Here is a 27,152-nt window from a genome sequence, read left to right as displayed (position 1 = left end):
CTATGAAAGAAGAAGTGCAAAAACACAAAGTGTCAATTGAGCATATCGGTACTGATATGATGATAGCGGATCCGCTAACTAAAGGCTTACCACCCAAAATCTTCACTAGCCATATTGATAGAATGTGCATTATAGATCATACTTGTTAGCATGATGTTCAGACTTATATATATATATATATATATATATATACATATGGTTATTTTGCTCATATTATTGTGACACTTAGGAATTCAATTAAAGATGTGTTTTTGCTTATTTATGTGTTATCCACATTATAGATGTATACAATAATGGTTTGAGTGAGATTACACTAACAGTTGATTGTAACAATGTATTAATTGTTGAATATTTTCTCCATTAAAGTTTTATGAATTGAAGTGGTCTGTGATATATGGAAGGAATCATGTCATTTAATGACTTGTGACCGCCATAATCCGATCATCTTAATTCAAATTAAGGTAAACATGATAAACTCAAGAAATGCACATGGGCCAAGTGGGAGATTGTTAGATTATTTTAATAATCTGTATGTAGCCCATGTGATTAAAGGGCTGGTTCTAATTAAGGTGACCCAAGATGATGATTATTGGGCTTCATGGATAAGAGCCAGTTAGGGTTTTAATACCCTTCCTCTGCCTTATAAAAGATAAAGGAAACAACAGATTAAGGTTAACATAGAAACAAGAGAGTGTGACGCCTACCTCAAACACATACGGAGATAATTTGTTTGAGAGAGCTCATAAAAGAAACTCCTACAGGTGTTGATTATTCTCTGACCATTAAGAGAGCACTTACGGACAAAAGGCCAGAGTGAACAAACGTAGATCTGCTGTTACGGTGAGAATCAAATTGTCGCAACGAGGTAACCCATAACATAGATCTGCCGTTATGGATCAAGGTACGCTTCCGATTATTGTATATTCTTGTCAAACAAATTCTATGAACAATAGATCTGGGCTATATTAAAGATTATTCAACAATGTAAATTATTTATAATATTATACTTTATTAATTTTTTTGAACGTGTATTGTATGTTGTTTGTACTCGTAGATTTTAACATTTTACAAGTAAATGTAACTTAATTTTTATATATATTTTCTTATTACAAGTTATAATATATGAACATTTTATATTACTAAAATAATATGAGAGCATTCATAAAATAAAGAAAAAAGAACATTTTATGAAATAATAAAATTAAAAATTAAAAATAATTAAATAACTTGTTAAAGAAATAACATATTTATAATAATAAAACATTATTATAATTTGACAATCAAGTTAATGAAATAAAATTACTTATCAATCAATTTAAATTTCCTCATAACAATTTAACTTTAATCAACATATAAATTTTTTCATATATAATATAATAATAAATATGAGAAATAAATATTAGTTATTATGATAATTAATATGTTAATTTTTATTTTAGAGCATCATTTTAATTCTAGTATTTCTTTTTTTATTTTATTTTTTCTAAATTCTAAGGGCATATAATTAATTTTTATTATTACTTTTTTGAAAAAAAAATTCTTTCAATATATTATATGGTTCGCTAATATAACATGGTGTGTGTATATATATATATATATATATATATATATAACTCTTATAATATATTTCTTAATAAATAACAATAAATTATATTTATTTCTTATAAATAAGTTACTTGTAGGAAATAATTATAACCCAATCAAATTAAAAATTTATTAAAAATAATAATTAAATATATTATATTCTAACCATATTAATATGTTCCTTACATGGTATAATATAATCAAAATCGAATTACTTTCAACCAATAAAATTAAAATCCTTAAAAATATTATATACTTACCATATTTAATATATACCTTATTTAATATCCATGAAAAAGTGTTACCATATTATATTATATTACCATATAATATGTATATATTTTACCATATATATCTGTTACATTATTATATAATATGTATATATTACCGTAATATTACCATATTTAATATATACATTATATATCTTATTTAATATTATATTATATTATATGATTTCAGTTTCAAAATCGCAGGTTCCAATTATAAAAAAAGTGGAATCAAATAGTATTATCATATTTTATATATATATATATATATATATATATATATATATATATATATATATATATATATATATATCATACAATATAATTTCTTAATAAATAACAATAAATTATATTTATTTCTTATAAATAAGTTACTTGTAGGAAATAATTATAACCCAATCAAATTAAAGATTTATTAAAAATAATAATTAAATATATTATATTCTAACCATATTAATATGTTCCTTACATAGTATAATATAATCAAAATCGAATTACTTTCAACCAATAAAATTAAAATCCTTAAAAATATTATATACTTACCATATTTAATATATACCTTATTTAATATCCATGAAAAAGTGTTACCATATTATATTATATTACCATATAATATGTATATATTTTACCATATATATCTGTTACATTATTATATAATATGTATATATTACCGTAATATTACCATATTTAATATATACATTATATATCTTATTTAATATTATATTATATTATATGATTTCAGTTTCAAAATCGCTGGTTCCAATTATAAAAAAGTGGAATCAAATAGTATTATCATATTAATTATATATATATATATATATATATATATATATATCATACAATATAATTTTTTATTTTATCCAATAGAATTCAGATTTAAATATGAAATTAATATAACAAATCAAAACTAAATTACTTTTACTTTTTTACTAACCATCTAATGACATTTTTGTTAATTTATAAACTTAATAGGGGCATTTTTAACAATCTCAATATTTCTACATCCATTCCCACTTTTATATATATTATATATAATAAAAAACTAATAGAAAATAATATATATAAATTAAATTTCATTTAGTTGCAACGAGTACAAGCAACTTGAAATGCACATTCAAGAAAACTAGTGAGAAATAACATATAGATCGAAAAAGAAAGTTATTTTCTCTTTTAATTTTCTCTAAACACAATTGACTATTTATTTTTATACGATATTTGAATTAGAGATGAAAACATAAAATAAACAAAATAAAAGGAAAAATAAAGTGAAAGAAAAATTTTAAAAAAGAAAATTCCTTGCTTGTGTATAAAACTATAGAAAATTACTATCTTTTCTCTATACTATAGCATAATTAATTACTCCATACTTACTCTTCTAAAAATTAACTATTTTATTTCTAACTTTTGGTTCAGCTTACAAGTAAGTTCTTTTGCGCATTTTGTATTGACAAAAAGGCTTTTACTACAATACATAATAAAGAAATTTACTTTGATATTATATTATAGAAAACTCCTATATCATATATACCTATGATTTCTTTTTTTAATTATATATAATATTATTTGATATTATATTAAGGTAAGAGATTAAATTACACAAAGATAGAAAATTTTAAATAATAAAGATAATTATTATAATATATATATGTGATATCATATTGCATTTAGAAAATTTATAAAAATATATTGAGAAAAGGATAAATTCTATTGTATAGATTCTATAAGTAAATAATATAAAAATTATATTTATAAAAATTATTGAAAAGAATCTAGAATAAGTAGGATTAATTCAAGTTAACATTAAAATTTAATAAATTTGAAAATTACTTTTATATAATTAAATAAAAAATTAAATGAATATTTTTATTTTATATATATATATGGTTATTTTAAAAACATATACATGAATTTAGGATATGTTTTATTAAATTACAAATTAAAAGTACAAAATATTAATACGTCTTGAGTTACATTATTAAATAAAGATTTAGTAAACAGTATCATATCAAACTTCTGGTTAAATAACTATAAATAAAAAATTAAGCACAGAAATAAGGTTAATGTAAATTACACATTAAAAAGCTGTACTTTTCTATAAATAATGAAATAAAATAAATGTGACATTTATTAGTATATGAAATTAAATAATATAGGATTAGTTACACATATTAGAACAATTAGTTTAGTATTACAAAAAAGAAAAAAAAAAGAAAAAAAGGAGATTTTAAGTCGAACATTTAAGTTATTTAATTTAACTCTCCTAATTTAGAAAAAATATTATATGAAAAGATAATGATATGTAATATATGAACAGTATATTCGTAATTTCACAAATTCATTGCAAATTTGATATTAGATAGTTTTTTTTTTAATCTTTTTCTGCATTTATTTATTATGTTTGTGTTGGGTAGAGTGTTTTTAAATTTACCCAATAAATATAATTATTTTTATATTTAATAACAACAATGACATAATATGAAAAAAATTAATATTTTACTAAATTTAAATTTCTAAGACAATTACAAGATAATATGATCTGCTTTGAAAGTAATAAGTTCTTTAGTTAAATTTAAATCTTGTGGCTTATATTTAAACATTTTAAATCTAAGAGTTAAAAAGAGTTCTCTAAGAATACAGAAACTTTCCTACTTCTTTGGTAACTGTCTCTCTCTCTCTCTCTTCATTATCCTCAACCACTAATATATCACCAAGATCCCCATTAGCCTTATATCAACAAATCAAACTACAATATGAAAGCTAATTATAGAAAAATTCAATTAAAAAATTTAGAAATTAAACCTGAAAGTAAATATGAAATCTGAAAATTAAATATGGAAACTAAATCTTAACATGAAAATATGGAAACTAAATATGATATTTTATCTTCCAATTAACTCCTCTTTGTAAAAAAAACTAATTACAAGCATCTCTCGTTGGTTCACTAATTACTTGACTTGACTGTTGATTTGTCGATTTAGCATTGCGGCTAAATTTAAATTGAAAATCCATTAATATATCTATAATTAGTGGGTGTTAGAGAAAAGGTGGGAGTAGGGTTTCTTTTTGATAATACAACATTTGATTTTTATTCTTCTTCTCCTTCATTCATCCTCATCATCAATAATTAGTGGTAATTGAAATCCTAATTCTAATTTTAATAACCAAATTCAATTATCATTGGGTTATGGAGTCTGGATTCAGGAGTAATCGCCCTCAATTGCTTAGAGGTTTGTGTAATCATGGTTAATTTTGTGTTAGTGGCTTGTTTATTAGTATTATTTTTATTAAGAAATCACCTATCTCAATAATAAAGAACCTGACTCAAGGGAATAGTTATGATTATTGCGGAGAGCCTGCATAGTGCCAATGATCTTTCGAGAAAGGAATAAATTGACAATTGACAATTGACAATGCTTGTTTTGGCCGAGTCAAATTTAGTGGCTAGAATTATAAGTAGATAGCAATGATATGTATAAATTTAAGTTGTAGCTCCTTGTTATTCAGATACTGGTAGGAAGCAGGCATCCTCATCATCAGTTATAGTGATAGGTGGTGGTATTGCGGGACTTGCAGCAGCTCGTGCTCTTCAGGATGCTTCATTTCAGGTATGGCTAAAGAGCTAGTATGTTTTACAGTAATTAGCTTGCCACATGATACCAAGCAAACTAAATTTGCTGTATGTATTGTTCTCTGACCTGTAACGCGTGAATTTGAGTTTGTTGATGAGTATGTTAGCTCTACAATTGAAATATATGCCTTGAGCGAGCTAATTTGAGTTGGCTGGAATTTTAAGATTGTGCCCGTTTTTGTTGTTTGTAACTCTAAATAGTGTATCGTTAATTATGGTTTAGGTTTTTGGATTCTATGACCTTTATGCGTACTGGGTCCGGCCTATTCCCTTTTCCCATAACATGTAATCACTGTGTTGTACTTTAGTCTTTTACATGCGTCCTTATGATTTGAGAAATAGAAAAAGGCATATCACTACTTCATCATGTTATTTAATGTGTGACATAAGTTTTGGATGTTACATCATTTTTCAACTCTTCAAATAAGACTATCATTTTGAGGTGCCTATATATATATATATATATATATCAACCACTGATATATCACCAAGAGCCTTATATCAACAAATCAAACTACAATATTATCACGTTTAACTCCAACTACCAAATGAATCATCCACTTTGAATCTCATACTACATTGATAAGATTTTCCTTAAGTGAGCACCTATCTTAAGATTTTCTTTAAGCGCATACTTAATTTCAGAGTTCTTCCAACTCTTTAAATTATTCCACCAAAAAGCGCCTCTGATACTTAATTTTCCTTTTTTGATATATGATCCGGTTTATGCCTATGTCTCGCATTCCACTGCTCTAAATAGACTGTTATCTTAAAAGATAATTAGAAGTGTCGCTCTACCCGATCTTTTAGAATTGCTTTGTCGCTTCGAAATGTCACAAATATGAACTAATTATAGGAAAATTCAATTAGAAAATTTGGAAATTGAATTGAAAGTAAATATGGAATCTGAAAATTAAATATGGAAACTAAATCATTAATATGAAAATCCTGAAAATTAAATATGGAAACTAAATCTGATAGTTTTTCTTCACACACACACACATATATATATATATATATGCAATTGTTACATGATAGTCCTTTTTTTTTTTTTTTTTTTTTTTTTTTTTTTTTGTCAGGTTGTTTTGTTGGAATCTCGTGACAGAATTGGTGGTAGGGTGCATACAGATTTCTCATTTGGTTTTCCTGTTGACCTTGGTGCATCATGGTAAACCAAACTGTTCTTTTAAGGTTCTTTTCTCCTTTTTTTTTTTTTTTTCCCTTTCCCTTTCCCTTTAGAAGTTTTATCTCGATGACCATATTTCAGGTTGCATGGTGTCTGCAAGGAGAATCCTTTGGCCCCATTGATTGGGAGGCTAGAACTACCCTTATACCGAACGAGTGATGGTAATTCAGTGTTGTATGAACATGATCTTGAAAGGTAAAACAATTTCGTATACTACTCAAACCGGACATAATTAGCGTTCATTGGGCTTTTGGATACTGACAATTATACACAAAAAAAACAAAATCAATATCGTTTATTTTTGTTTTTTTAATAACTTGCTTGTATGGAAGTTGTTTTAAAATTTAATTTCTAAAGTGAGATACAAATAAAACATTGAAGAAATAAAAACATATATTCTATAAATAATGATGCATTCTACAAGCATTTAAACTAATTGTCAAATCCACTTGTGCTAGAAGTCCTAATCCACTTGTTGGATTTATTATATTTCTAAATACAAGAGGATTACAGTAAAAAAAAAGAAAAAGAATTACAATAAAAAAATTATCGCTATTTCCTTAATTTTTATCGATAATTTAATATTACCAACAAAAAATAGATGGAAAAATAGAAAAAGTTCTAGTTGTTAAGAGCAAATGGAGATGTAAAATGAATTGATAAATAAGATGGGAAAATTTTCAGTAGAAGTAGTTAGAAAAAGGTACAATTTTCACAAAATAAACAAGGGTTATAATGTTTCAGTCATTAGCCTTGATTTAAATTTAATTTAATACATCAAAGCTGTGGGTGGCGTTTGCTGATGTGTTATAGTTAATTGTATTATGTTTCTGCAGCTATGCACTCTTTGATAAGGATGGGAACCAGGTTCCTCAAGAATTGGTCACTAAGGTTGGCGAAACATTTGAAAGCATCTTAAAAGAGGCGCGTATGCTTTTATTCCCTTATACCTTTTTGGTTTTTGGAATTTTACAATTTTATTATTGTTGGTTTTCATCGTTTCATATTATAAACGTAGGGTCTGTTCGGCAATATTAACTGGTAGTTGTTAACTATTTTAATAACTTATCCCTGTAGTTTAATCCCTGACGTTTGACCAAATTAACTAACTCATTCCTACAGTTTGATAATATCAATTAACAGTCCTCAAAATTTATCTTCATTTGAAGCTTAGTCCTTCCATCTATTTTGCCAAAATTTTCTGTTAAAATCATGCAAAAGACAAAAATACCCTATCATTACAGCCATAATGGCAAAGCAAATCAACCTAAGGCCTAACATTCATCAATGGCTTCAATAACTCAACCCATTTGATTTTCAAGAACCCATCTCCTCACTTACATCTCCTCCTCAAATCAAATCAAAGCACAAGGAAATCAAAATAAAAGTAAAAAATTGAATATCCCTGGAAAAAGAATAATTGGATATCAAATTCTTATCGTTATTCAAATTGATAGGTTGTAGACAAAAAAAATATGTTAAACGAAAGAGGAGGAGACAGGCAATTTGATTGTGCCCACGTGGAGGAAAGAGAGAGTTCTTGGATAATGAGTCTGACCCCACATGTTTTAAACGTTTAAATTATATGAGATACCTCCATGTCGGACTGATAGCATGTTAATAGGCAAAGGTGTTTTTCCACACCAAATTAAAGTTCATAAATTTTTTCATGACAAATTGATTTTTTAAGGAATGATAGATAATATGACACCACATGTATTTCAGGTATAACTAGTAAAATTAATCCAAACCCTGGGTTAAATAAAATTAATTTTATTTATTTATTTATACCTTTTAAATAAATAAATTATACTCATTCTGTCGTAAAATATAAGTTATTTAAAGTTTTTATACGAAAATTAGGAAAGCAATTAATTTACCTAAATTATAACAAAATCAAAAATAATTTGACCAAATTACCATTTATCTTACATCGTTACTTCTATCTCAATTCTTAATAATTTTCTCTCCAATAATACACCACTATAATTATATGATTAATTAAAAGAGGGTCTCTTTCTTCTAAAAAAACTAAAAGATTAATTATTATAAGTTTTATTCAGTCAAAAATTTAAATAGTAAAACACTAAGAGTCCTCCAAATTCATAAGACAAGAAACAAAATGACTACAACACAAAATTTCAAATGAATCTTCAATCTCCATTGAAACTTTCATGATTTTCTTCTCGAATGAATCTTCAAACTCCATTGATGCTAAGAAAATAACGCTTTTTGTTTATTCATTTTACAAAATATGCTTATAGAAGGAAAGAATATGTATCGCCACAACCTTCAATAGATTTTAGAAAATTGAGCAATAGGAACTCAACTTTACAATTGTGATAATTAATTAAACATAGAAGATGATAAGGATGGTTTTAAAAAGATGTGAAAATAGTTATTGTATTTTTATAAATAAGGGTAAAATTGAAAAAAAAAAATCATTTATTACTCTTTAAAACACTCAAAACGGCTATTCTTTCCGTCCTAAAATGTTTACCATGTTATTTTTGCATAAAGTTTAAGCAACAAATTAAATATAGTGTCACATCATACAAAATATTCATACTTTTCAAAATTATCCTCCTTTAAAACAACAAAAAAAGTTATTCTTAAAATTTAAAACCATTTATAATGAGGGGTATAAAGAAAAAATAAATATCATTTTAAGTCGAGTAAACAAATATTTTAGAACGGAATGAGTATTATTTTGGGACAAAATATTAACCTAAAAACGACTTATATTTTTGAGTAAGTTACTCCGGTTGGTCTTCATTTTTGTGAAACTATTTCTCAAACAAGACAACCGATAAGTGGTAAGCATTACTCATTCGAAAGTGTCCCACGGCCATCTAATATCTTAGAAGTAATTAAATACATTAAATAATTATATTTATTCATTTAACTAACAATTATATTCTATTTTCCATAATTTTTCACTGGAATCTTTGCTTGAATTTCTTCTACCTTTGTCCTTTCTCTGTTTTTGGTTGGTCTCTTTCTTGCATGAACAAAGAGATAGTGTTAATGGAAGATTTTCAACTTTTTTCTTTAATATCTTATTTGTTTCTTATTTTCCCATTTAGAATCATGTCTTGTCTGTTTGTTTTTTCTGCTATCCTACTAAATTGAATAGCTGTTCATGTTTGGAATGCAGACAGAGAAAATAAGACTCGAGCAAAATGAAGACATGTCCATACTTAGTGCTTTCTCAATCGTTTTTGAACGAAGACCAGAATTAAGGTTTGATAATAAAAAAGATGTTTGTTGATAATAAAATTAAAATAGATTCTTATGAAATTGGTTTTAAGGTGCAGGTTGGAAGGGCTCGCACATAAAGTTCTTCAATGGTACTTATGTAGAATGGAAAGCTGGTTTGCTGCAGATGCTGATACCATATCCCTTAAGAGTTGGGATCAGGTGAGTTAGTTGCACATTAACAATTTAACTTATTTGGATCATCAAAATAGATTCAAAAATTGAAAAATATCTGATATGGTCCCATAGTGTTACATATGGAACCAATTTATCGATTTAAAGTATCTTAATATGTGCGGGTTAATATTTGTTTAGCCAACCTATTAAATGTATGAAACCACCGATCATGAATATGTTAGATTGAAATTAGATTTATTATAAATCTGCGGATGAAATAAATGATAAATAATAAAAATAATTTAAAATAAAAAACAATTATTTAAGAGAAATTACAAAAAAAGATTAAACTTAAAGATATAATTATACAATAATTTTTATAAACCATAAACATATTCGAATAACAACATTAAAATTATACCTCTAAATAATAATATGGAAACAACTAACAAAATTAAAAATACTTATAATATAATTATAAAATTTGTTTTAAACTACCGTATATTTCAATAGCAATATCTCAAAACAAGGTTTTAATTACCAAAAAGAGAAAGCAACAATTAAAAGGCAAAGTAACCAAATATATAAATAATTTAGTATTTATACTAAAAATTGCAAATCAAATTAAATTAACTTAAATAATTTATAATTACATTGATATATATTATTCACAGATTGAGTCTGCGAATTTATCTAGTGAACCCGTGATCCAATTCAACCCATTATATTTGCAAAAATCCGTGAGTTGATTGAGTTGGATTAAATGGCTCGAATTGGCTCGAATTAAAACGGATAATCCCGAGCATGTATAAGTTGTTTGAATATTAAAAATATGCAAACTGCAATTTTTCCTCAGAAACTTAAAAATAACTTCAAATCTTATTCAGTAAATATGCCAATTGCAAAGAGGAGAGCCTCGTAAACTGCCGACACATTTTCGTAACGATGGCATTTAGATTTGCTGATACATTTTGTTTGTGGCTTGAAATATATGTTGCAGTGTAGCGCGGCAGATAGTAGGCATTGCTGAAGTCCACAAATTAAACATATCAAAACGTGAATTTTTATAACAATAATTACTCAAATTGGATATCTACTATATTTACAATTTCACCAATCACTGTAATTGTTTTTTAAAATATCAAATCAATCATTTTTTTGTTTAACTTTTCAAAACTTTTCTATTATTTGAAAGATTTTTGTTTGAACTTTATCATGAAAATTTATTGTTATCTTTTTTGAATCACTGGTCTTTTTATCTATAATTTATACTATATATAGATGTGAGAATAATATGATTTGCTATAATAGCTTTAGTTTAATTTGTAATTCCTAATATAACATTTTAGTTAGATTTTTTATGTATTTTAATTGGAGAAAATAAGTCCATTTATTCTTTTAAAGATCATTTTTAGTTGTATTTTAATTGGAGAAAATAGATTCTATTTATCCTTATATTATTTATTATACTTTATTATTGTACTTTATATTATTACAATATATATAAATATGGAAACAGAAGAAATAATGAAATTTTCTATAATACTCTTAGTTTAATATGGAATTCCTAATATATCCTTTTAGTTAGATTTTTTATCATTTTAATTGGAGAAAAAAGATTCCATTTATCCATTGAATATTCTTTTAGTTAGATGTTTCATGCATTTAATTTGAGAAAATATATATTGTATAATCTCTATTTGATTTTGCAATATTACTGCCCAATGCTTTTAATATTCTTAATTATATATTCTTACATGATATTGCTTTTAGGAGGTAAATCGAAAATCTTAATTCAAGTATTGAAAATGAAATTTATGATCCATTTGTTTCTGTAAAATAATTTAAAGTAAAATATTTTCCATAATTTCCCATAATTTTTCTATAAAATAACTTAGAGCTAAATAAGTTAAGGAAAATAAGTTGTTGGTCAATGGAAAATAAGTTAGCAATTAAGGAAAATGACTTAACCTTGTTCACATAGGAAAGCATTTTCCTAGTTTATTTGATAATTCAAAACTGGTCTTTTCGGTCCACCAAGGAACGCTCGACCCCTCGAAGAGATACAATTGAGGCCCTACAATCTCTTTAGAAGTGTCAAAAATGTGTCAAGTAGTTTCTTTTGGAAGAAATATTTAAAATAATTTATTAATAGGTCCATACCATTTAAAATATATTTTACATAATACTTTTTGCAACATGATTATTTTAAAATAATTATTAAATTATTTTAACAATACATTTTTTAAAATATGTTTATGCTCATACCATTTAAAATATATATTTTAGCTATACATTTTAAAGTAATTATGGTACTTATATATTGTTAAATTATCTTAACAAGATATACACTGTATTGTTAAATATTTAATTGAAAAATTTAAATCACATTATTAGACTAAATTAATCATCATTGTAATATTGATACTATAAGAATACATTTTAAATAGAAAATCTAATTATTAAATTTATCTTTAATATATATTTCTTTTGAATAATATAATAGGTGAAAATACATTATTTACATGATGAAAAATTAAATTGTTTGATGTTATATCAAATGTTGAAAAATATTTTCCAAAAATGTTTTATGTAAAGCCAATCGTCGAAAAATAATGTGTTTTTCTATAAAATATTTTTAAAAGAAAAAATTTTTCTGCAAGTTATTTTTCAGAAACAAATGGAGCCTTAAATTCTTTTAATTTACGATATTATGAATTTTTTTAAAATATGGTTAAACATTTTACTAGTACTCTATTAGTTAATTACAATGAAACTAAAATAAAATTTTTAAATATATTATTTCTCTTTGATTGTTTGGAGAGGATGTGTACAATTATTTGGATTATTTACACATTGTTGTATTTTAAAATTTTTTTATAATTCTAATTTAACGAAAGTAGTGGGAGTATGAAATTATAGTATTTAACAAATATCAAATAAGAAAGCTTTTTCTTTTTGAATTAATTAAAAAATAGACTATAAAAGTTTGAATTAATTAAAAAATGGCTATTTGAGCTTATTTGCTATCATTTTCATTTTCAACTTTTCTATATTATAGATGAAATAAAGAAAAAAAAAAAATTCAAGAGCTCTCTTTTATTCAGTATTAGTCATGAGCCCGCGTAATGCGCAGGTTGTGAATATTGCTTTTGACAAAAAACTTTACGAAGGATGTTATGCATTTTTCCTTTTCTTTTTTTTGTCATTTAAATAATCCTCTTAGGTAATTTGATTGAATGATGAACGGTAGAATCTAATTTGTATATATTTTAAATTTATGAATTATTTTATATTTTAGATTTGATTGAGACGTAACATGAATTTAGAATTTTAAATACAATAAAATTTATCATATTTGTGGGTCCCATTTTATATGGCACAGTCCAAGAGAGAAGTGAATTGGGCTTTCTAAAAATTAACTTTTAAAACTCAAGTCAGAATTCTAAAGCAATGAAAATAGAAAGACTTTATGAGCGTTAGTTATCACAATTATAACTTTCTCACAAAACTTATGAAAGATTAGAAAACTGATTATAATTCATTTTATGATTTATTCTTAATATATTAGGATAAATTAAAATTTGGAGAAATTATAATACTGAAATCTAGAATTCTATTAGTCCATAAACATAAAGCTTTTACACTCTAGAATTAGAAAATCATAAACAACTTTGCATTTCAAAAAATATAAACAGACGTGTAATTAGAATAAGATCAAACAAGACTTCAAAAATAAAAAAAAGATTAACACAATGATTTATAGTGGTTCGACACTAAGTCGCCTACATCCACTTTCCATCTTGAGATCTTTCACTATGTTATATCTTTTAAAGGATAAGAGACAAACCAACATTACGAGGAAATAAATCAGAAACATAGATCTAACCTTTAACCCACTAGATTTTCAAAGGTTCTAGTCGACCTCTACTGTTTAATTTACAGAGAATAGAAAACTCAAAATTAAGACATTAAAATCTTACTAAAGGAGAATATTGCTTGATACCCTTCATAAAATAGCTTTTCAACCTAACCTATACACAAATATTTTTCATTAAAAAGTCTCTCTAGCCTACAACAGGTTACACAAATCCATATGAAATATTTGATACTATGAACTCTTACTCTTGCCAATAAGTTTTAGAGAGGGTGACATTTTTATACAAAAAGGAAATGATATTCCCATTATAAATAATGTTGGGTATAACCTTAAAAGGCAAGATGTGCCTCTAACATGGTAAGCTAAAAAGGCAGTGCATGGGATATATTTAAAAAAGTTATTAGATCACCTTTTTGCACACACAGAGGCAAAATTGGACATATGAAGAGACAGTTTTAGAAAACAGTATTGCTTTTTATTAGAATGTGTCAGCTCTGTCAGAAATAGAACTACTTTTGAAGAAAATACATTTAATAGCCTCCAAAATATTTTGTCAAAAACCTTTTCATTTGGATTTACGTGAAGGACAATGATTAAGCTTTTTTACTTTAAAATATTTAATTAAAATATCTCAAAAGTGATTTTGGAAAAGAGATAAAATTTTTTTTGTGCTTATAATAATATTATCTCTCTATCCTATATTATTCCTAAAACTCATAAAAATACTAACTAATAAAAAAAAATTCACTGGTCTTCAATGTCTTCAATAATAATCTTTGAGTTGTAGGAGCTTGAATTCTTCAATACTTTTATGATTTAAAAATGTGCATAAAAACACTTTAACATAACAAGAAAATCGAATTTATTAATTTGTTATAAATCATGGGTTCTATGTTTGAAATCTTATAATTTAAATTAAGAATTAAAACAAACATGATAGGAAGAAAAGAAACTAAAATAAAAGCAAATATAAAGTATAAAGTTGTAAATGAAGATTCTAAACAACAAACTTTTACATTGAAAAGAAAAAGTTATAGAAATTCCTTGACCATAGATTACCTTTCAATTCCTCACTATTGATTTTGATGTCATTAATACAATTAAGATTTTATTTAATATTACTATGTAATAGCATTTATTTAAAATAATACATCTGTAAAATCATAAAAAAAGATAATTAAATTAAAAATATAAAAAAATAATGACAAGTTCGATGTCAAGTCATCACTTTAAATATCTAATTTTATGCCATGTGAGATTCCATACCTCTGTTTTTATATATTTATATAGATAGATAAACATAGATATAAATATAGATAGATAGATATAGATTTTATTTTTTTATTTTTGAAATTTACGAAATTTTATATAATTTTTCTGTGAATTAATTGGTTGCATTTTTTGAAATAATTTTAAAATAAATATAAAGACAATTAGATCTTTGAGATTTTAATTTTTTAAAATATTCTTTTTAAATAAAATATATAGGACTTTGAAATTTTTGCATTTAATATCATTTATATCTTTTATAAACTTGATTGTTTACATATTGATCCCTATGTGGACTTGAGAGCTTTAAGCAACTTATTTTTGGATTCGGTGTAAGGACATGAAGTCCAAAAAATGCTATTAATGAAATTTCAGCTTAACTTCATTTGACAAAAATAATTAATGTAAAGATCAAAACTATATTTTATATTGTGGCTACACAAAGTAAATCTTGATTTATTAGATTAATGTCATAGCATAGCCAAATTATAAAATATTTTGCAGTATGGTAAATGCAAATTCATTATATATATAAAGTGCAAAATAAATTAATCATTGTATTTATTTTAATCTAAATAAAAATTTATACTTTAATATTATATATTATATAAATGACAAAATTAAAATAGTATAAAGAACGAGTATACAATGAATAAAGTCAACGTGCAACGCACATTATAAAAGAACTAGTATATATAAAAGTGGGAATGTGAAGAGGTGACAAACTTTTTCGCAAGTGCACGAAATCGCGACAAGTAATAAAGAATGAGTAGAATATCGTTCCACAAGGATTGTATACCTAGTACCAAAATTGTGTTAACTTACTATTAGTTTGATAATCAATTTTAATTGTTCAAGTAGGGGAAACAATCCTAAAATCACTAACAAGCTCTCCCGATGTATTGTTAGCTATTTTAACCCGGTCTAACTACCTATCTTTCAATAGTGCAATCAAACATGAATTAAATCATTAAGTTTTATGGTTTATTTATGAATTCATAACCTAAGGTCATTAATTTATGAACACCCCCATGAGTCAAACCATATAGCTTCCTCATCAAGTTATTATTCTCATGTAAGTTATTACCTTTTTCATATCAAAAACCCTTCTCCCGATAATGATTTATGAAATAAATCAATCCAGAGGAAAAACTTTGTCTGGAAGCATTAAGTTCAACAATAAACTATAACTTGAACAAAGAAAAGCAAATCTAATATAATAAATTGGAATCGAAATTAAGCTATATCAAATCCCTAGTATGAGAGTTTAGTTCCGCATAGTAATTAAATAAAACTCAATTAAATTTGTAAATAATCCCATAAAGAATAATAAATAAAAAGATTTAGAATAAAAAATAGTCGACGGTAAGCTTGAACGACTTTCTTGAATCTTAACACTAATCTTTAGCACTTGAAATTTTGAAGAGAGAAAACTATGTAGAAATTTATAGAACAAGAGATGGAATATGAAAATCCCCCTCAATCATGGCTAGTCTGTCTCTTTATATATACTTTCTGAAAATATATTCGTGTTCCTTTAGGAAAGTGGATCTCCTATTGAGTAAGAAATCTTTCTGAGATAGAAAACTATTTAGGCTTTTGTATTTCTTCCCAATTAGGACTCTTTCAGCGTCTAAATAGGATTTAAACTTGATTGGCATATCAGAAAAGCATCTCATGTGGGTCCATGCAAGCGGCACGGAAAATTTGGTCTTCAACACGGGCGTGTTGTCTGGCGTGGTTTGGGCATGCTAGGCTTTGAGTCCCTGAGGTGGTTGCAGCACGGGCCGTGCTTGGATGAGCATGCTCAAGGATTGACGGCCTCTTGTAGCACGGGTGTGCTCTCTGGTACGACTTGGGTGTGCTAGAGCTTGGGGACTTCAAGGTAGTTGCAACACGGGCCATGCTGGAGTGAGCACGCTCAAAGTTCGATAGCCTTTTGTAGCACGGGCGTGCTCTCTGGCATGATCTGGGCATGCTAGCTTCTAAGCTTAGGACACTCTTTTTAGTATTTTGGCTGGTTTTCTATAGAAATGCTGCAGAATTCCCCAAGATCAAGTGAAAATGTGATTCAAGAAAGCTTTAAACAAAAAACATAAATAAAACTAAATAAAAACTAATTAAAGTAATAAAAAATACTAAAAATTCCTAATAAAAACTATATTAAAAATACTATAAAAATAACATCTATCAAGGGGAATATTGACATTTTTAAAAATAACTCAGCTTATATTTTCAATATAAGTATATTTGCCATGTAAAAATCAATTGCCTTTAAATGAAACTTCTCAATAACAGTAAGGAAATTTTATTTTAGTGTAATAATATATGCTTAGTGATTTTTTTTACACAATATCTAATGATTTTTTGTTTGCACATATTCATTTCTATACAATATCTATAATTTATACTATATATAAATGTGAGAATAGGGGGAATGTTAATCAATTTCATAAAACAAATTTATTTGTCAAAAATAAAAAATCAAATAACACTTATTGTCTTGCCACCAGCTTGAGAGTCTTACATGGATTAGAGGAAGAGGCTGATTTCAAAAGGAAAAAAAAATACAACAATATTAGTAAAGAGACATAATTTCATATAAATTTATATAACATATTATAAATAAAATTATACACAATTACCTGGGGTAGAAGGGAATGGTACAACCAACGAAGAATCTGTAGGTCCTGCAAACGTTGCAAAAGAAGCAGGGACCAAAGGTGATGGAGGTAAAGGGGTCAAATGGAAGACGACGAAGATGCAGGTGTACTGGAAGGCAGGAGACGTAGAGGATTGATAAAAGTCCCCCGTCCCTATCCATGAGGTCCTAGGCCCTAGCCTCCATGACGTCTTTGATCGGGCGAGTCTGAAGATGCCTCTCTCCTCTAGTCATCTATAGTATGAATATGCATTTATATAAAGTTAATTGACAATATATATGTGATATAAGTTTAAAATCAACATAAATTATCGTTCAGTAACAAAATGATAGTACTATTTATTTATTAAAATAGTATTAGTACAAAAATATATTCCCACGCATATCTAATTACCTCCATCTTCTTCATATTCATCATCTTCTTCATCCGACGAACCTATGTCAACATATGTCCCATTTTCATCATCCAATCTCTCTATTAAATCTTTGACTATCTGCACAAGTTGTGTATCAATGTCATCTTAAAATGACTTAGATGTTGAGGCTAAAAAAGATTGCTTTATTTGAACTTCTTATACAACTACTCTAGCTTTGATTTTGCATATTGCCATCCAATCCACTCAATCTCATTTTAATGATGGATATGAGACATAGTACACCTATGCAGCTTGCATCGGTAGCATGTAAGGTTTATACTTCATGTATCTTCTTTTATGATTAACATCTATAAGATTATACTTCGGATGAATCTTCATACCGATGTTAGGCATGGGATCAAACCATTTATAGTTGAATAAGACTGTGCATTTTATTGATAGGGCTAGATATTTTAATTCCAATACCTTAATCAATTTTTCGTAAAAATCATTATATTCATTACTGTAGTTTCACTCATTTATGAAAACCCTACTGTTCATCGTTTTTCTGCTTGTCCCATAACCTTCAGTGTGAAACTTGTATCGTTCATAACACAATCCTCTTTTTCTATGAAACCCTCTAACTGCTCCATGTATATTTCTTCTTCCAAATCTCCATGTAGGAAGGTAGTTTTTCCATCCATTTGCTCGATTTCCAGTTCAAAACTGGCAGCCATTCCGAGCACTATTCGAATGGATATCATTTTCACAACTGGTGAAAAGATCAAATCAATACCATTTCTTTGATTGAATCCTTTCACAACCAATCTAGCTTTGAATTGTGGTTGGGAGCTGTGTTCTTCCTGCTTGATCCTGGACAACCACTTATTCTTCAAAGCTTTCTTGCCTTTAGGCAACTTCACCAGCTCAAATGTTTTATCCTCATGTAAGGACTTCATTTCATATTGCATGGCTTCAATCCATCTCCTCTTGTGTTCATTCCAATAGCTTCTTCAAAGCTTTCAGGTTCTCCCCTGTAATCGTTAGTACATACTCATTGACTGGAGATCTAGTAGATGGTTGTCAGACTCTACTAGATCTTCTTAATGTTTGAGAACCTTCCGATGCTGGTTGTTGAACATGAACACCATAATCTTCATCTGGTTCATTTTCATTAGGAACTTTTGGATTTTCTAACTCTGGCACTTGTTCTTGTGGAACATTTTCTTCATCTCCAATTTGTCTACGTTCTATTGGAGGGACTCTCTGTATGTTTGTTGAGTCTTCATCAGATCTATTGGCACTCTACTTAAATATCTTTAATAGTCTGATCTTCAACAAATACAGCATAACGATTTCTTATAATCTTCTTCTAGATTGGGTCATAAAACTTATAGCCAAATTGGTCTTGGCCATAGCCAATGAATACACACCAAAGGCTTTGCAACCAAACACTCGCAAATGATCATAGGAAACATCCTCTCCTAACCATACTCTCTCTGGAGTATCATACTGTAGAGGGAAACAGAGTGAACGGCAAACTGCTGTGAGTAACGCTTTACCCCAAATCTTTTAGATAACTTTGCACGTGAGAGTAAACATCTGACTCTCTCTATCAAAGTTCTGTTCATCCTCTCAGCCAAACTGTTCAGTTGCGGCTCTTGGGGGGTGCCGTTTGTTGTCGAATGCCATGGTCTTTGCAGAAAGCATCAAATGGCCCAGTGTATTCTCCACCATTATCTGTCCTGATACATTTCAGCTTCTTGCCTGTCTGTCTCTCAACCAGATTTAGAAGACTTCAATGTGTATACCCAGGTCTTCCTAGAATGGTCATCGATAAATATCACAAAATATCGATTTCCACCAGATGACATTGTCAATGGTCCACACAAATCTGAATGAATCAGATTTAATAAATTCTTCATTCTAGAAGGAGGGGTAATCTTGAAAGCTACTCTGTTTAGCTTTCTCGCCATACAATCAGGACACTTGTCTAGGTGAACTTCATCCAATCCAGGTAGTACGTTCTTTGTTGCTAGAGTTTTCTTACTCATGTGGCGTAGTCATTTATGCCACAATTCAACTGTACTATCATTCTCCGCTACACTCAAAGTGTCTTGGGAGAGTTTCGCATGCATTACGTAAAGCTTTCGGTCTTTAGCTATCACAAATGAACCTTTTGTGAGCTTCCACTGACCATTTCTAAAGGTTCTATAGAAACCTTCATCATCAAATCTACCAATCGAGATTTGGACGCATGCTTAAAAGCCCATTCCTCATCAGTCTTGTTTTTCGGTTTAGTTCAACTAATCAGGCAAATGCATTTTAATTACCATAAGGAGATCTCTCATTTTTCCATATATGGTAATTCTTGCCATTTAGACTGATCATTTTGCTTGTCCATTCTGACTTGCAGTGAAAATCATCATCGACATAAACTGTATACGTCAACAGTAGTATACGTGAATAGTGACCATGAATAGTAACAGTATATGAAAATAGTAACTATATGCGTAAATAGTAACTATACACGTGAATAGTACTATGCATGAATAGTGCTGGGCTTACTTGAAACGGATTCAGCAACAGTAACGCCAATAGTAGTGTTCACCATCAACTTTGAGTTACTATTTTACTATTCATCACTAAGTCGATTCTGCAACGTCTTTCTAAGTGGACAGCACCAATGGACTCGTTGTAATTTTCTCTTCGTTGTGGTATATTTATTTTGAAAATATATCCACGGATCCGGTACCGCTATCTGACCTGCTGGACCTGCCAAAACCTTCGGCTCTGATACCAGTTATTGGGCATCAGCTTTGATACCAGTTATTGGGCATCAGCTTTGATACCAGTTTTTGGGCATCAGCTCTGATACCACTTGTTGGGCCTTAGGTACCACTTGCTTCAGCTCTGATACCATTCGTTGGGCCCTTTCAACCAATTAAGAGAAAATTAACGCAACAGAAAAATAGAAATGAGACACAAAAATTTACGTGGTTCACCCTCAACTGTTTAGGGGCTACGTCCACAGGACAAACTTTGAATAATTCTTCCACTATTAAAAAATAGTAGGTACACAAAGAGAGTAATACAAAAATAGTGGCACTCAAAGTGTTTCTCAAAAACACCCCAAAATAGTTTCCTCACTATTTTTCTCTCCCCTAGTTTTAGGAAACCCTTCCTAAAACTAGATAACTCTCTACATTTTTTTTCTCTTATTTCTACTGTGGATTTGTTGAGGGAAAACCTCACCTCTTTATAGGAGAAGTGGATGAGTAATTGCGTGTCCATCGACTGACGCGTAATTAACGCATCCATTTCTTTTTTTGTTAGGTGCAGCCTTCTTTGACCTTTTAAAACCAACGTGGGTTTTTTTTTTTTTCTTTCTTCAAACTTTGTGGGTCCCACATATTGGAGGGACCCCACAACAATTACGCAATTCTCCTACGGTTGCTGCGCTCGCCAGGAACGAAAGGACAAAGGGAAAGAGACTGGAGACACGTGGTGAGGAGGCAACGACAGCAAGGAGGTGATGGCGGTGAGGCGAAATCGGTGCTGACTTCAGGTGATCGGAAAACAAAAAGGGGAGGGGCAGGGGCTATGGCACAATGGGGAGATAAATGAGAATGAGGGATGGGGTTTTCTTTGGTATTTTCTTGTTTCTGGAACATTCTAATCGGTCTAAGGCTGGTTTGGAGATTTAGGGTCTTTGCTTGGATTTCCTTTTGCTTTGTGGGTTCCCAATTGGTTTTCTAATGATTTTATTTTAGTTGTAGGTTTGGTTTAACAAATAAAATTATATTTGTATTAAATTTAATTAAATAAATTGTAAGGGATTAATATATATATTTAAATATAATAAGGTCTTTAATTAATATTTAGATTTTTAAATGAAAAATTTTTGAAAATAATTTTTTTAGGTAATTTCATCTCCCCATAACTATGATAAATGTGAAGTCAAAATAATAGCAAAAACACTTTTGTTATAACACACCGTTCACCGAACCAATTCATGGCCACTATTATGCCTCCAATGTAACATAAGCCACCCTCAACATATTTTAACCAACACATAAACCACCCTCATAAATCGTATAATTGAAGTATAATCAACACACAAGAGAACGAAAGAGATTATGAAACAATAAAACTAATTAATTAGGCATATAATCAATCAACTTCTAACTTTATGATTAAATTTTTTATTGTAATCATACTAACAAAGAGATTAAAAAAAATAATTCTCTACACATGTTAAGCGATGATTACTTCTCTACACATTATTTAAATTCACTAAAATATTTATGACATCATAATTCATTTATATGGGCATAAATCATATTTTAATCAATTAATTCACTATCATTTATTTTTAGACTCTAAAAATTCTAAAATGCATAATTCATGACTTAAATAAATTAAATCACTGTAAAACACATAAATTCTAAAACTCATGTAATGAATATAAGTTTATAAATTATTTCATTATCGAATTAATTTAGAATACCAAACATCTAGGGTGATATTGAAATTGACCTGATAATTACATATTTCATGACTGAAAAAATTAGGACGTTATAATTAATTTGATTTGACTTATTAGATTTTAAATTTATATTATAAAATAATGTATATGATAGCCACATGTTATTGTCGTTTATAAATTTGATTTTTTTTTTCTCGTTTTGCAAAGTCTACGAGCATATAATTAATTTTATAGTTGCTTTTTTTGAGAAAAAAATTCTTTGAACATGTGATATGGTTTTCTAATATAATGTATTATATATTATATATTTCTAGTAAGTTTTATTTTCTATTTTATATCAAACAACAATAAATCTTATAATATATTCGTTGATAACTAGTAATAATTATATTTATTCTTTGTAGAATAAGTTATTTGTAGGAAATAATTATAACCAATCAAATTAAAATTTTATTGAAATATAAATAATTACATTATATTCTTACAATATTTAATATGTCCGTTGTATAATATAAAATAGCCAATCAAAATATTTTTTTCGATGAATAAAATAAAAATCCTTAAAGATATTATCCTTTCCTCTTTAATGTATACCTTATTTAGTATATAATATAATTTTTTTAATTTTTTTTTGAGAAGAATTTGAGAATGGAGGGAGTACATTTTGTTGAGATGATTGCTTAACATCTTGATTGTGGCTTTGCACTATTTGCATTAAACTATTATTTAGTTGATTGTTATTATTAAAAATATCTTTTTTTGTTGGATCACTATGACCGTTCTTGAAAAGGGAGACGTTTTGAAATATTGACGTGGGATCTCCATGAGATAGTTGTCAACCCATTAAAGGCACTATTCAAATGAACATTGACTTATATTCCACTTTCACATCTAGGGCATATGTGAGTACATTGGCTATGCAAAAATGTTACTTGTCAACTCCTTTGTTATTTCAATTTTCAAAATCTCCAATTGTCTTCTTCAAAATCTCAAGTTTTTTTTTTTTTTTTTTTTTTTTTTTTTTTTTTTTTTAAAAAAAAAAAAAAAAAAAACTCAACATATTGGATAAGAACTTTAGTCTTTTATCTTATTCCTTAAACATTTGTAAATCAATAAAATGATGGGTGGGGATATTTTTCTGACACTGAAGGTTAAATATTGCAAGTTATATCTAGTGGAAATAAGCACACTTACTACTTTCTTCATTGAGTTAGATTATGCAAACCTTAACTTGTATTAAGATGTTTAAGTTCTTCAATGCATTTTGACACTATATTAATAATAAATATACATTTAAATATGTTTCTCAAAATTGCTAGATGACACTTTAAAAGTGCATAATATCTTTGATTGAATAACTTTATTTTGAGTTGCTGCTATGAGTTGCCTCTTAATTGATGTATCTTTCCAGCAATTTATCTTGCTTTTATTTAGATATTGTCTTAGATTCTCATGCGGCTGAAAGTAATTTATTTTTGCTAGCTTATCTGTATTGAGACCCAAGGATTATTTCACCTTTTTTTGCAGGAAGAACTACTTCCTGGTGGGCATGGGCTTATGGTGAGAGGCTACCTTCCTATCGTGAACACTCTTTCCCAAGGACTTGATATCCGCTTAGGGCATAGGTACTAGCTAATGATATCTATCAGTCACCTTTAATTTTAATTGTAATTTGCTTATGTTCTCTATTGGCAAATGTGTTTTTGTAGTGAACACACACACAAACACCCACACACACACACACACATACATATATATAAACACTTTTATGCAATTCTAATTCTTTCCTGTGATTTTCTAGGGTAAAAATAATCTTTAGGCATTATAACGGTGTGAAGGTAACTACTGAAAATGGAAGGACATTCGAAGCAGATGCTGCTATTGTTGCTGTTCCTCTTGGAGTGCTGAAATCCAACACCATAGTTTTCGAGCCTAAACTTCCAGATTGGAAGGAAGAAGCCATTACTGAAATGGGTGTGGGAATCGAGAATAAGATTGCAATGCACTTTGACAAGGTGTTTTGGCCAAATGTAGAGTTCTTGGGAGTGGTTGGAGAGACATCTTATGGCTGTAGCTACTTCTTGAATCTTTACAAGGCGACTGGTCATCCTGTTCTTGTTTATATGCCTGCTGGACAGCTGGCCAAAGATATTGAGAGAATGTCTGATGAAGCTGCTGCTAATTTTGCATTCATGCAACTTAAGAATATCCTACCTGAAGCATATGCTCCGGTGATCTCAGTTTTCATTGCTATCTGTTCTATTTTGTCCCCCTCCCCATTCCACTTAGAATTTATGAATTTCTGTAGAGCATATTTACTAGTTTTGTCTATGCAATCTAAAAGTAGAATTTTATATTTTTTCCTTTTGCAGATTCAATATCTTATTACTCGGTGGGGCTCAGATATCAACTCACTTGGTTCCTATAGTTATGATACAGTAGGAAAATCCCATGATCTGTATGAAAGGCTAAGGATCCCAGTTGATAACCTATTCTTTGCAGGAGAGGCAACAAGCATGAGCAACCCAGCGTCAGTGCATGGTGCATTTGCTACTGGACTTATGGCTGCAGAAAATTGCAGGATGCGTGTTCTCGAGCGCTATGAGGAGTTGGATTTATTCCAGCCAGTCACAGGTGATGAGGCATCAACATCTGTACCCCTTTTGATCACTCGAATGTAACTTGCTAGGGTGGGTGTCTCTATTATAAGGTAACATTAAGTATGCAGATTATATTAATATGAGATTTGTGTTGACATGTTATTGCCATTTTGGTGGGGCAATCAAGATAACCCTATGAAAATCATTGTTTCCTTAAGGTTAATCAATGGACATTGTTTAATGTGTGTAGTCTACTATGTAACATAGATTGGTGATCAGTACTGGACACACTTGGTGATTAGCACTGGACACATGAAGCATAATTATAATTCTGTATAGTGGCTTATTTGAAAGAGAAAATATACATGGTTAGACTCTAACCATGTTTCAACTAATTTTTAATGTAAGAAACTAATTATGTGGAACTCATGTGAACTTTATATACTCTGTAATTTATTATATTATTATAGACCTGTTATCCCATCCCCAAGACTAGATAATAAGTGTCAAAATCTATGCCACAGGCACAAAACTAATCATGCTAAAAACTTAACCAGATTATAATCATTCAACCATCAAATTATACATTACATATCACCATTACTCCAAAATAACTTAGAAATTTTTTAGAACCTTACAGAAAAATTACAAGAGTTTCCCCTGTATATTCAATATTCCCAAAATTTAAAACCTATTAAAACACTTCTAATCTCATGCATCTCAACTCAACTTCAATATTCTCAACCCAACATCATCATTCAATCATCATCAACGTAATCTCATTAATGATCTTAAAAGCATTGAAACTCATATTCATTCTAATTCTTAAAGCATACTTAATACTCACACGTGCTGTCACACCTTATCCTATTGTAAGATATGACAGGTCGCCCGTAATATACTTAATAAACACTTAATTCTTATAGATACTTACTAAGTATGCTACAAGAGACTTAAAACTTTTCATTTATTCATTTATGTCTTGTAGAAAAGTAAATTTAGTTATTAAAATAAATGTAAAACTTCTTTTAGTTCTTCCACCTGTTATAAAGAAATGCCTTTTTGGTAATTTATTAGATATATGAAACATAACTTCTATTAAGCTCAATAAAATAGTCAAGTCAATATAATTTCTTAAACATCCATGACATTATCAAAAGCATTAAATGGTTCCATAACCCATAATCCCATGAATGATTTAATTACATACTGGAGTCCTTTCCAAACATTAGATACATTGTAGAGATTAAGTAATTTAATAGAATATAAACTTTCAAATTTACACACTCATAATTTACGCGTATCTGCTCAAATATACATAGTTGTTCTGTTAACATTTAATACATCATACACATTCTAAAAAGAAACCAAATATATAATATCTACATTAGTAGCATACTATCTACATCAAACAAAAATGGTCCGCTCCCGTTTCCTTCTCCTTTCGTTTTCCTGCGATAGCACAAAAGCAACTATCGCTAAGCATATTGCTTAGTAGTGTACTATTGTAAAACAAACACAATTTATTAAATCAAAACTCTTTATAGGAAAATAATGAATCAATTATAAACTCTTTTCATAACTATTCTTTAAAATTGGTTGTTAAACCAAAGTAATGTTTATGAACTCTTTTATTGAAGTGCTTAGTTATTCTCCTTTTATACAGTTGATACATAGATTGGGCATTCAGCCTCTTTCCATCTAGGAGTGCTAATTCTTGATAATGATTCTCCATCCATTGACATTCTAGAATCTTAGATTCCATCATTATGCGTAAGGACTGCACTTTTATCTCTGTTGTAGCGCACGCCTGCCATTCCATACACTAGAGAATAAGGACTTTCCCCATTCACAGAT

The 27,152-nt window shown here is 28.3% G+C and overlaps 1 protein-coding gene across 2 annotated transcripts; it reads left to right on the top strand.

Annotated features, from left to right (window-relative positions):
* The first annotated feature begins 699 nt into the window (after nt 1–699).
* LOC105634456 (polyamine oxidase 2) lies at nt 700–25,536 on the top strand. Of its 2 annotated transcripts, none has more exons than XM_089720531.1 (10): nt 700–901; nt 5,355–5,455; nt 6,558–6,646; nt 6,746–6,859; nt 7,501–7,588; nt 9,822–9,907; nt 9,982–10,084; nt 24,223–24,320; nt 24,497–24,926; nt 25,068–25,536. In XM_089720531.1, the coding sequence occupies exons 1-10, from the start codon at nt 892–894 to the stop codon at nt 25,374–25,376; spliced, it is 1,428 nt and encodes a 475-aa protein (XP_089576657.1). In that variant the 5' UTR covers nt 700–891; the 3' UTR covers nt 25,377–25,536. The 2 variants fall into 2 exon arrangements, with proteins under 2 accessions (XP_089576657.1, XP_012072704.1); XM_012217314.3 differs by lacking the exon at nt 700–901 and adding an exon at nt 4,875–5,077.
* Nucleotides 25,537–27,152: the final 1,616 nt, after the last annotated feature.

Source organism: Jatropha curcas, chromosome 4, assembly GCF_041381405.1.
Source record: "Jatropha curcas cultivar XTBG-Jc1 chromosome 4, XTBG_Jcur_1.0, whole genome shotgun sequence".
Classification (NCBI taxonomy): domain Eukaryota; kingdom Viridiplantae; phylum Streptophyta; class Magnoliopsida; order Malpighiales; family Euphorbiaceae; genus Jatropha; species Jatropha curcas.
Note: the sequence above shows the minus strand (reverse complement) of the source record. Positions and strands in the feature narration are given on the sequence as shown.